Here is a 13,285-nt window from a genome sequence, read left to right as displayed (position 1 = left end):
AATAAGCAGTGCAACTAAGAACAGGCGACGGATGATGGTAGTAGGCGACTCTCTTCTGAAAGGTACAGGGGCACCCATTTGCCGACCTGACGCACTCTCTAGAGAGGCGTGCTGCTTACTGGGGGCTCCTATCAGGGATGTCACCAAGAGACTACCAAGCCTTGTACAGTCCACTGACTATTATCCGCTGCTGTTGTTTCATGTGGGCACCAGTGATACAGCCAGGAGCAGTCTGAGGAATATCAAGAAGGATTACAGAGCCCTGGGAGCGATGGTAAGGGAGTCTGGAGCACAGGTAGTTTTTTCATCAATCCTCCTGGTCAAAGGGAGGGGGTTTGAAAGGGCCAGTCGAATCTGGCGAATCAACAAATGGTTACAGGACTGGTGCCACAGCCAGGGGTTCAGCTACTTAGACCATGGGACTTGCTTTGAGAAACCTGGTCTACTGGGGGCTGATGGGGTCCATCTGTCAGAGAAGGGGAAGAGCATCGTCAGTCGTAGGCTTGCCAAGCTGGTGAAGAGAGCTTTAAACTAAAGTTGCCAGGGGAGGGGAACCTCAACCCATCCCACTCCTACCAGTTTGATGCCAGTGCCAGCAATAGATGCCCAGAGCCTGGAGAAGGATCACAGGTCAGCAGGAGAGCACCTGAAGAGAAGCACAAAGGAACTCCAGCCATTCCAGCCAGTACGTCGGCTTCATCAGGGGCTTAACTTAAATGCCTCTACGCAAACACACGTAGCATGGGGAATAAACAAGAGGAGTTAGAGATGTGTGCACGCCTGCAGGGCTGTGATCTTATTGGTATCACAGAGACATGGTGGGATGGCTCCTATGACTGGAGTGTTGGAATGGAAGGATACAGGCTTTTTAGGAAGGACAGGCAGAGGAGACGAGGAGGGGGTGCCACCCTCTATGTCAATGACCAGCTGGTGTGCATGGAGCTCTGCCTGGGGATGGATGAGAAGCTGACCAAGAGCTTATGGGTCAGGATTAAAGGGAGGGCAGGGACAGGTGACATTATAGTGCGGGTCTGCTACAGGCCACCCGACCAGGAAGACCGAGCGGATGAGGCCCTCTACAGACAGATAGGAGCAGCCTCACATTCACAAGCCCTGGTCCTCATGGGGGACATCAACCACCCCAATAACTGTTAGAGGAACAACACAGCAGGGCATAAGCAATCCAGGAGGTTCCTGGAATGCGTTGATGGTAACTTCCTTCTCCAAGTGATAGAGGAGCCAACAAGGAGAGGTGCTATGCTGGACCTTGTTCTCACCAACAAGGAGGGGCTGGTGGGGAATGTGAAGCTCAAGGGCAGCCTTGACTGCAGTGACCATGAAATGGTGGAGTTCAAGATCCTTAGGGCACTGAGGAGGGTGCACAGGAAGCTCACTACCCTGGACTTCAGGAGAGCAGACTTTGGCCTCTTCAGGGATCTGCTTGGTAGAGTACCATGGGATAAAGCCCTGGAGGAAAGAGGGGCCCAAGAAAGCTGGTTAATATTCAAGGATCACCTCCTCCAAGCTCAGGAGCAATGCATCCCAACAATGAGGAAGTCAAGTAAAAACGCTAGAAGGCCTGCATGGATGAACAAGGAGCTCCTGGAAAAACTCAAACACAAAAAGGAAGCCTACAGAGGGTGGAAGTAAGGACAGGTAGCCTGGGAGGAATACAGAGAAATTGTCCGAGCAGCCAGGGATCAGGTTAGGAAAGCTAAAGCCCTGATACAATTAAATCTGGCCAGGGACATCAAGGGCAACAAGAAAAGTTTCTATAGGTACATTGGTGGTAAAAGGAAGACTAGGGAAAATGTGGTTCCTCTCCAGAAGGAAACGGGAGACCTGGTTACCCGGGATATGGAGAAGGCTGAGATACTTAATGACTTTTTTGCCTCAGTCTTCACTGGCAAGTGCTCAAGCCACACCGCCCAAGTTGCAGAAGGCAAAGGCAGGGGCTGGGAGAATGAAGAATTGCCCACTGTAGGAGAAGACCAGGTTCAAGACCATCTAAGGAACCTGAAGGTGCACAAGTCCATGGGACCTGATGAGATGCAGCCGCGGCTCCTGAGGGAACTGGCAGGTGAAGTTGCTAAACCACTATCCATCATATTTAAGAAGTTGTGGAGGTCCAGTCAAGTTCCCACTCACTGAAAAAGGGGAAACATAACCCCCATTTTTAAAAAGGGAAAAAAAGGAAGACCCAGGGAACTCCAGGCCAGTCAGTCTCACCTCTGTGCCCAGCAAGATGATGGAGCAGATCTTCCTGGAAACTATGCTAAGGCACATGGTAAATAAGGAGCTGATTGGTGACAGCCAACATGGCTTCACTAAGGGCAAATTGTGCCTGACAAATTTGGTGCCCTTCTACGACGGGGTTACAGCATTGGTGGATAAGGGAAGAGCAACTGACGTCATCTACCTGGACTTGTGCAAAGCATCTGACACTGTCCCACACAATATCCTTGTCTCTAAATTGGAGAGACATGGATTTGATGGATGGACCACTCGGTGCATAAGGAATTGGCTGGATGGTTGCACTCAAAGAGTTGCAGTCAACAGCTCGATGTCCAAGTGGAGACCAGTGACGAGTGGCATTCCTCAAGGGTTGGTATTGGGACCAGCTCTGTTTAACATCTTTGTCAGCGACATGGGGAGTGGGATTGAGTGCACCCTCAGCAAGTTTGCTGACGACACCAAGCTGTCTGGTGCGGTCGACACACTTGAGGGGAGGGATGCCATCCAGAGGGACCTTGACAGGCTTGAGAAGTGGGCCTGTGCAAATCTCATGAAGTTCAACAAGGCCAAGTGCAAGGTGTTGGACGTGGGTCAGAGCAATCCCAAACGCAAATACAGGCTGGGCAGAGAATGGATTGAGAGCAGCCCTGAGGAGGAGGACTTGGGGATGTTGGGTGATGAGAAGCTCAACATGACCCAGCAATGTGCACTTGCAGCCCAGAAAGCCGTATCCTTGGCTGCATCAAAAGAAGCATGACCAGCAGGTCGAGGGAGGTGATTCTCCCCCTCTACTCCTCTCATGTGAGACCCCACCTGGAGTACTGTGTTCAGCTCTGGGGCCCCCAACATAAGAATGACATGGACCTATTAGAGCGAGTCCAGAGGATGGCCATGAAGATGATCAGAGAGCTGGAACACCTCTCCTGTGAAGACAGGCTGAGAGAGTTGGGGTTGTTCAGCCTGGAGAAGACAAAGCTCCAGGGAGACCTTACTGCAGCCTTCCAGTACCTGAAGGGGGCCTACAAGAAAGATGGAGAGGGACTTTTTACAAGGGCATGTCGTGATAGGACAAGGGGTAATGGCTTTAAACTGAAAGAGGGTAGATTTAGATTAGATATAAGGAACAAATTTCTCTTGATGAATGTCATGAGGCACTGGAACACGTTGCCCAGAGAAGTTGCGGATGCCCCATCCCTGGAAGTGTTCAAGACCAGGTTGGATGGGGCTTTGAGCAACCTGGTCTAGTGGAAGGTGTCCCTGACCATGGCAAGGGGGCTGGAACTATAGGTGATCCTTAAGGTCCCTTCCCACACAAACCATTCTATGATTCTGTGATCAGCAGTACAAAGTCCAAATGGTTGCCCATTACTAGTGGTGTCCCTCATGGATGAATACTGGGGACAATACTCCAATGTCTTCATTAACATCCTGGATGATTGCATAGAGCACTCTCAGAAAATTCCTGTGTTATACCAAATTGGGGGGGAACAGTAGGGCAGGCTTTCAATGCAGAGGGACCTTGACAGGCTGGAGATATGGGCTGACAGGAGCCTCATGCAGTTCAAGAAAGGCTCATGCATCTCGGATGGGATAAGCCTATGCAGCAGTGCAGCCTGGGATGGGAGCTGACTGGCTGGAAAGCAGCTTTGCAGAAAAGGACTTGGGGGCCCTGGGGAACAACAAGTTAACAGCAGTTAGTAGTCACCCTTGCAACAAAGGTGGCCAACTGCATATTGGGCTGTAACAGCCACAGTGTAGCCAGCAAGCAAAGGGAAGCAATTGTCCCCCTCTATTCTGCATCTGAGACACCACATTTGGAGCAATGCATCCAGCTTTGGGCTCCCCAGTACTAGAAAGACATTAACATCCCAAAGCAAGTCCAGTGGAAGGCCATCAGAATGGTCGGGGGCTGGAGCCCATGACATATGAGAAGCTGAGAGAACTGGGCTTGTTCAGCCTTAAAGAACAAGAGGCTAAGGGGAGATCTTATTGCTGTCTCTAAACACCCAGTTGGGAAGGTACAGAAGAGATGGAGTCAGGTGCTTCTCAGAGATGCAGTGACTAGATGAGGGTCAACGCAAGCTGACACAGGAAATTCTGCTTTAACATAGGAACAATTTATGTTTTGTTGTTGTTTTTTCAAATTACGAGCAGCAAAATGTTAGAACAGGTTGCTCAGAGATTGTATAACTTCCATCCTTAAATATACCTAAAACTCAACTGGACAGGTCCCTGAGCAACCTGATTTAACTGGATGTGATATGAGCAGGAGATCAGACTTGGGGACCTCCAGAGGTCATTTCCAATTCAAATTATTCTAGGAGTCTATAAGTATAATCTGGTAGTCCAGCAGATGGGCCTTAAAATATTTTCATGCTCTGCAGAAGGAGAAGAGTTCTCCTTTCCTGCTTAAAGAATCCTGAGCCATTTAACCTTTTGGAAGAGTAGAAGGAAAGAAATGGAAGGTCAGAAGTTGTTAAGTTTTTCATAACATGTAACCTACAGAGCCATTAGGAAGCTAAATTCTGCTTTTATTTTTCTCAAGTAGAATGAGAAAGCTAAATGCAGAACTGGAGACAGCGATTGTCCTGAAAGGGTATGAAACTGAGAAGCAGAATTTGTGCTCAAAGATCACTTGCATATCCAATAAATAGAAAAAAGCAGGAATGCAAAAAAGAAAAGGAAAGGATGAAGGAAAAGGCAGGGAAAAAAGTGAAGCCTAGGACCTAATGTGAAAGGAAGGAAGTTATGCCAGTGGAAGTTAAACACCTGTGGCTTTGGTAGATGTAAAGGCAAAAATCTTTTCCTAACAGTCCATAGTAGATACCCACAGGAAAGATTTTTAAAACATCTGTACTATATCCACTGAAAAAACCAAACACTTTCCAAAGAATCAGTAAAAAGTCAGATGCAGAATTCTTTAAGTACATGCTTTACTACAGTAACACATTTTATGTTGCAGGTTTTCTTAAACACACTTCTTTCTCATGTCTTATTAGCTCATTCTTATTTCAACTTAATTCTTAGTCACACCTGATATTCAGATTTTGGTCACCAAAATAATTCCTACTTTTCCCGATACAGAAGGAAAGCTATAGAAGATAGTTTTATTTACTTAGTTTTAGCAACTAATTATTTGATTCACTATCACCACTTAATCCTACCTCCAAGCCACAGAAAGTCATTCACAGACCGCAGAAGTTCCACTGCCATGTGATAATGCACCAAGGAATCTTGTAACATGCCAGCTTGTAAACACAGGTCACCAACATGTTTCCGCATCCGGCCTTGACAACGCTTCTTATAGTGTCTGCAAAATAAAAGGTACAATTTACAGTTATTTATAGGAAACACTTATTTGAGATAATGAACACCTAAAGTTAATTTTCTTTCCTCCTTAATAGTAGATGAACATTACTCTCTTTCTCTGAGCAAACATCCAGTACGAATTCTAACCAGCATAATATGCAAAAGAACCAACAATTTGAGGATATATTGAAAAAAAGCAATGCATCACGTATTTTAGCTACATAGCATTTACGCAGGTAGAGTCACAAAGTTAAAAGACTACACTTCAGAGCACTTTAATAGCCTTATCACAAATGAAATAAAACAGAATCACAGAGTCGCCCAGGTTGGAAGGGACCTCGAAAGATCATCTGGTTCAACCTTTCATGGGAAAGGGAGCCTACATGAGATTATCTAGCACCCTGTCTAGTCGCATCTTGAAAACCTCCAAAACAAGGTTCTTGTAATCTTCAATGGGTATTTGGCTGCCTTTCCATAGCTGGTATGCTTCTTTTTTTGCTTTTAAGTACACCCAGAAGCTCATTCTTAAGCCCGGGTGGTCTCTTGTTCTGCCTTCTTCCTCTCCCTCTGTAGGGAACGGACTGTTCCTGTGCTTCCAGGAGGCTGTTCTTGAGTAACTCCCAGGATTCACAAGCTCCTTTGCCATCCATGGATGCTTCCCATGGAATCCCTCGCATCTGGGCTCTGAGCATATTGAAGTTGGCTCTTCTAAAATCCAAGGTCTTTGTCCTGCTACTGGTCTTCAGTGTGCTCAGCAGGATCTTAAACTCCACAATGCTGTTGTCACTGTATCCAAGGCTACCACTGGTAGTTATGTTGTTAAGCAAGTCTTCTTGTTTTGTGAGCGTTAAATCTAGCACTGCACTGTTCCTACTCACAGGTCCAGCATCTATAGCAGGAAGCAGTCCTCAGTGCATTCCAGGAAACCGACGGACAGCTTGTGCACTGCTGTGTTGCTTGCCCAACAAATGTCCATGTAATTGAAGTCACCTATGAGGATCAGGTTCTGTTGGCCCAAGACTTCCTTAAGCAGCCGAAGTAAGGTTTCGTCAACCTTGTCATCCTGACTGGGAGGTCCGTAACAGATACCTGACATAAGATGTCCCTTGGTGATGATCCCTCTAATCTTGATCCAAGGGCATTCAATAGAACTTTCATGGTCTCCACAGCTCAGCTCCATACATTCAAATTTCTCTTTCACATGAAGTGCCACTCTATCCCTTCTTCTTCCCTTCTTATCTGAAAGAGCTTGTAGCCATCCTCTGTGGTCTTCCAGTCACAGGATTATTCCCACCACGTTTCTGTGGTTCCTCCAACATTACTCTGAGACCGGGCACAGAGGTCCAGTTCCTCCTTTTTGTTGCCCAGACTACTTGTGTTGGTAGACATGCACTTGAGGTGGCTGAACTTAGGATTCTTGCCTTTGGAGAGGATTGGGGAGCATTCCTAACTAGTCTCTCATAGGTGCACTCATCTACCCCATTGCTTATGAATATGCAGGTGTCACAGTTTTGGACACTACCACCCAAGTTCGTTAGTTTAAAGCATGATTCATTAAGTCAGCCAATCTGCTAGTGAAGATTCTCCTGCCTCTTCTTGGTAGATGGATCCTACCTCTTCCCCAATAGGCTGTATTCATCAAAAATCTACCCATGATCATTGAAACCAAAATCCTGGTGACAACACCAGCCACTAAGCCATGTATTGATCTGCATGATGCATTGACTTCTGCCTGCACCCCTATCTCTGACTGGCAAGACAGAGAAGAAAATCACTTGCGCACCTGTCCCCTTGTGCCTTGTGCCCCCAGGGCTCTGAAGTCCTGCTTGATCTCGCCCAGATTTTGCTTTAACATGTCATTGGTGCCCACATGGAAAAGAAGCAGGGGACAGTAGTCTGTGCTTTTAACCAGCTGTAGCAGTCATCTCTTTGTGACATCCTGAATCTTGGATTGCTTGGCTACTGGCAAGCAGAAAACTTCCCTTGACTGTATAGCAGGCTGGCAGATGGGTGCCTCGGTGCCTCTCAACAGTCACACATTACTAGCACTCGCCATGTCCTTTTGCAGCTTTTACTACGTGCTGCTGGTGCGGCTTCTCCCTGTGAATTCTGCTCATGGGTTTTGTCCGCTGCCAAGTTTTCATATCTGTTGCTGGTTGGTAAATATAAGGACAGGGAGTGAAGTGATATCCTGTTCCTATGGGTCATAAGAGACCATGGCACCTCCTTCTCCAAGGTGCTGTCAGTTCACTGTTGAAGCTTTGTCCAGTAGTCTCTGGAGGTCAGTGCCACAGGGCCCTGGTATTTTTTCTTGCTAAGGCTCAAATAACACTCACTCTTGTTCATCCTCCCTAATAAAGCACAGATGCTAACTTCTTCCTGCAGCTCCTCCACCCACTGCCTGAGTGACCCCACCAGAGCACACCTTGCACAGGTGGAGCTTCCACCCTCCTCCACCCAGGAGGCAGGGGTGCAGTCTTTGCAGCCCTCCACCTGTCCAGCAGCTGCTCTGATAGCAAGCTCTGTCTGGGTGGCTGCCTCCACTCATCCCAGGCTTGCCTGGCAAGGCAGCAGATTCCTGTGTGCTGCGGAGCACAGCCCTTGCCTGATCTCTACCACCATGCTTCTGACATGCTTCAAAGCACAGCCTAATCAGCCCTTCTAAATCCCTGCAGACCTCAAGCTGCCGGGTAGGCTTGCACAGCCACCAGCTAGCTGGGGTGACTGTCGGGGCAGCAGCCTACGCCTGCGGGTAAACAGAGCGAAGAGCAGCCCGATCTCTAGCAGAGTACGCAGCCCTTCCCGCGCGAACTGCTGGGCCGCTCCCTGTTCGCGGCGCTCCTGGTGGCTGCCGCACCCCGAGGGCCGGTTATATGCGGCTTCCCGCGCTTTTACCTGGCCGCGGGGACAGCCGGCGCCGCCGAGCTCTCGCGAGCCCTGGCGCCTGGTCCCTCTCCACACACAGCCCCAATGTGGCGGCGGGGGCCTCGCAAGCCTCGCACTCCTCTCAGCACGCAGCAACTGCTGCTCCTGCTGCTGCTGCCACTAGCGTTGGCTTCCCACGGTTTGTAGAGTTGATTATGTTTGTGAAGAAATACTATCTTTTTAGATATGTCACGGTCCTGAAACAGGTACGTTTTTCTTTTAAAGGGATGATTAGTGAAAGAACACTATCCCTTCAGGCAAGAACTGACAGGGTTTCTCTTGCTACTTCTTTTTTCCACATATTAAAATAAAGGTGAAGTTCTTTTCCAAACAAAATTAATAGCCAAGGCCAGTGAAGTCCTACTGAAAATACTGAACAGACACTTTGGTACAACTAAAAAGACAACTTGGGCACAAATCCATGCGATAAAGGCACTAACGTTATTATTTAGGTTTTTTTAGTAAGTGGCAGCTAAAGAAATGTAACAGATGCAAAGTAAGGCACACGACTTTCAAAGTGCCTCATGATTTAAGTCACAGTTCAGAACAATGCTGCTCTGAGTCCATCAGCAATTCTGTTCCCCCTCCTGCAAAAGTTATTCCCTAGCAAGAATGTCCTTGCTCTGCCTTATAAAATTGATTCCTTAGAGAAAAATAAAATGTCAACTTAGATATTTTATTCATTTATCTACATTACTCCAATAGTATAGCCTTTTTGTTCTAACAATGTCTTCTGAGTACATAAATACAGAGAGAGGCATACAATTTCATTGTCAAAACTTCACACCAAGGGAAAATAAAAAACTTTTTCCTTTGGATGGTTTAAACTAAAAGTTACCTGAGAATTAAATTTTAATTAAAAGAATTGCGGTAGATGTCATTTTTTATTGTATACATGAAGTATCTCCAAAGAATCTGGTTAAAAGGGGTTTCCAAAAATATGAAGAACCATCTCGGATTGACTGTCAATAGTTCTACATTTTTAGCTTTTAGTAGATGAAGTGATACTTCTTCCATTAAACTAAGTCCAACAGAATATCTTTGAAAAAATTACCTAGCATATTTGAACCTAACAACTTAAAAAAACAACCAAACAAAAAACCCCCATCAAAGAGGGTAACTTTCATTCTCCAGATGCTGAACTTTTAGACCCTAGAGCAAGACTTGAATATAAGAGGAAACGCCACGATTATGGACTGAAATGGGGTTTGGGGTGGTGGGGTTTTTTCCAGCAAAGAACTTCCCAGAGGACCCTAGAGATGAATTAAAGTGCGACTGAAATAATCTCTCATAACACGTCTGAATAGATTGTCTTCATGAAGTCTGTAATGTGGGGGGAAAAAAAAGGGGGGGGACAGAACGTATTAAATATAAGGGTAGGAATAAGCATATTAATTTAGTTCCTTTAGATTTTAAGGCAGTAAGGCTAGGAGAAATGGTAATAAAAACAACTACATGTTACTGGTTTGTTTGCTTTTGAGGTTCTTGGTTTGGGTTTTTTTACGCCAAAGAGAAGCATCAAGTCCAAAGGATAACCACTGCGTTAAGCCACCAAATAGTGTCTTATTCCTTGTAGCTGGTTCTAAAAAAGAATAGTTCATCAAGAAGATGAAGAGAAAGTAACTGATTTATATGGATGGAGGACAGAAATTTAAAGAGAGAAGATATATGGAAGCACATACAATGTCCTTATAAAAATTAAATAGAAAAGCCATCAGAACCAGTGACATTGTTTACAAGAAAAACTGGAAATTATAAAAGGAGACAAGAAGCATGTCTCCTATTGCTCCTCTCCATCCAAAAAGTTACAAATAACTCCTGTATAAATGCTCCCACTTTTCTGATCTATCACATCATATTCACAATTGATGTGAAGATGACAACATTAAATGAAGCTAAATACAAGACGACTATTGTTCTTTATCTTCCAGATATGTCAAGAAATTAAGTTATTTCTTACCTTTTATTTTTCAACAAGCATGTACTTTCCAGATCTTTTTAAGAAAAAAAATGCAAGAAAATTCCAAGTGAAAACTAAAGCCGCTCTGCACAAACTATGGAAGGGCACCAAATCTTACCAAGATTTCAATCGGAGCTTTGGGTTATACAGAAATACCTCTGTCAAAAAGTTACCTTGTAATCTTGAATCAGTATTGCATAGGAGAGTATAAATTGTTTACAAATCACATTTTACTAATCTCTGCATTCCAGAATGAAATTAAGTGTTATATTGCCTTTAACTTTTTTTTGTTGTTTGGTTGTTGTTTTTTTTTTTTAACAGAATAAATAGTGGAATTGGAGAATCATTGTTTCCTTACACAGCTATAATTCCTTTCAAAGATGCTAGCACTTCCATTTTCCTCTCTCTACACTTTCAAGTAATCTCTATGTTTATGGACAAATTACATTTCTTATTCTCTCAAAACTGTTGTTTTTAAGTGTTTTTCCAGATTACATACAATTAAGTTCATAAATATAAGTCATACAGCAAAAGGAGAAGAGATGGTGCCAGACTCCTAAATCAGAACCTAATACTGGAATCGTTTCAATCATACTGCCTCACCGACAGCTCTTCCTAACCAATACCTGATTTTGCTGCAGATTTATGCATAGGTCAATATATGCAACATTTGACTGCATTTATTCACTTAGACATCAATAAACATTGTTCATACAAAACATTTCTCTTTTAGAAACTCTCCTTATTTATAAACAAACAGATAATTTATTCCTGGTGATGAAGAAATTTACTATTAAATTATTCAAAGACTGAATTCATTCTGCCTACTTTTAGGCTCTTAAATGTGGTGCCAAGGCAGGATCTATCTCCTGCAAGCTTTCACCATCCTCCTGGAAAACATTTTCTCACTAATTATAGAGTAAGTTTGCACCATACAAATGTATAAACTGTGTCTTAATTTAGCGCTCACAAGTCAGGACAATGAATTCAGGCTTTCCCCCCACTCCAGTTACTGCGAGGATGTCCAAAAAGACACAAGGCAAAGATTTCATTGAAACGAAAACCACTCTCCACAATATCTACAATATCAGGCTGATAAAAGCATGTCTAGGTGACTGATGGTTTCTTCAATGTATACTGGGGTGCAAATTTAATGGAAAAAATCATATGTTCATATATATATATACACACATATATATATATATATATATATATATAAATCAGCATAAAACTATGATTATTCATTTTAATACCTAGCTAGTTTTTTTGCTTCACAGCTTTACCTGAAGAATCTGGCCACAAAGTGAGAAGTTTATAGATATCTTCTTTCTAATTTATTTTTTATTAAAACACTGTTTAATTATTTTGGCTCCCTACTGCTTAATCCTAATCTATTTGATGACAGGCAGTCCACGTAAATTAACTGCTACTTTTTCTAGGATAAGATGACAACCTTTTTCTAGGCCAGCTTCTTGTAGTACCCTACTGCTAAGAGCTGTTTCTATTTATTTTTCCTCTAAAAGATCATTTAAGACATTAAGTTTCAAAGACACACCCAAGTCTCACCCAAAGACACATCACAAATCCCTTCCGCAGTGTGATGCACTCTGAAATATCCTCAAGGAAGGCAATGCCACATAATGCAGGACCACACGTGGAATACTCCATAGTGTCAGCCATCCAAACTCCTCTTCAGAAGGTCCTCTCCTCAACACATGTACACATACAGTGGACTACAAAACTAGTTTAAAATCTTATTCTCTGAAGTTAGTTGTGTTCATTTGGTACCTAACACACGCTTTATGTTCTCTTCAGAATAATAACCACAATCGTTACCATCAGTGACCATACTACTACTTCAAACTGGAGGACAATAAACCTGTTCCAGGAACCAAAAAGCACTACTCGACCCCATTTCCATTTCTACCTCATCTGCTATATAGGGTACATGCTTTACCCCTTCATCCCCAACTCTTTTCTAGGATCCCAGGATAATTTTATGGAGAATTCGGAGCAACAATATTATATTTCAAGACAGAATTTATTTTCACTACAAACCATCCAGCAACAGGTTTGAAGGAATTTGAGGATCCTCAAAATTTCAACGTGGCTAAATTTAAAAACAAGAAACATGCAAAATGAATTTGCAAAAGTATTCATGCAAAGTGCTTCAACAAAAATTTCCATCAAATTCTGCTAATTCCAATTAGCATGCAGAACTATAGATACCACCAGTCATAACATTATCCAGACTTAAAACACAGCTATGGCATTTGATCGACTGCCAGAACTTTTGAATTTGGAAACCAAACACAGGCAGCAACAGCTTCATGGCTTTGGAGTTTAAAAAATAAAGCAAATGCCAGAGGCCAGCAGCCGCCTAAGCAAATTATGTGTGTCCTACAAAAAACTTCAGCATTGCTACCAAATATAATTGCCAAATGTGCCAAAAGGGGTCAACGACAGGAGTGAGGCTCCAGGCAGCAATTATTTTTGTGTGTACTGAAAAATAAATATAAAAAGCAACACTAAAATATGCAATGAAGGCGGAGTGGAAAGGCAGTACATGGAAGAAAGCTAACTATTTTTAAATATACGCAATCACAGCCTACCTTTTTAGACCCAACAACAAACTCACAGGGCAGTATGAGAGAAGAAGGAAAAAAAAAAGGAACAAAACAAAAATTAGAAAGACAGAGAACAGAAAGAAAATTAACAGCCACATACACATACTGAGATATCATAAACTTTGATAAATCAGTGAACAAATCCCATCTACGATACTGTGTAGAGAAAGACACATCTATAAATAGAGCCCTACTTTCTCATTGCTCAATAGTATTAAATGGATGCCTT

At 43.6% G+C, this 13,285-nt stretch overlaps 1 protein-coding gene across 5 annotated transcripts in view; it reads right to left on the bottom strand.

Annotated features, from left to right (window-relative positions):
- The window catches only part of TRAPPC9 (trafficking protein particle complex subunit 9), a 544,235-nt gene that overhangs the window by 524,654 nt on the left and 6,296 nt on the right, over positions 1–13,285 (bottom strand). For all 5 annotated transcript variants that reach the window (XM_072851835.1, XM_072851836.1, XM_072851837.1 and 2 more), the window contains exon 3: positions 5,400–5,545. In XM_072851835.1, coding sequence (XP_072707936.1) covers positions 5,400–5,545 — 146 coding nt within the window. The remainder of the gene's footprint in view (positions 1–5,399; positions 5,546–13,285) is intronic.

Source organism: Ciconia boyciana, chromosome 2 (genome assembly GCF_034638445.1).
Source record: "Ciconia boyciana chromosome 2, ASM3463844v1, whole genome shotgun sequence".
NCBI classification, from domain to species: Eukaryota; Metazoa; Chordata; class Aves; order Ciconiiformes; family Ciconiidae; genus Ciconia; species Ciconia boyciana.
Note: the sequence above shows the minus strand (reverse complement) of the source record. Positions and strands in the feature narration are given on the sequence as shown.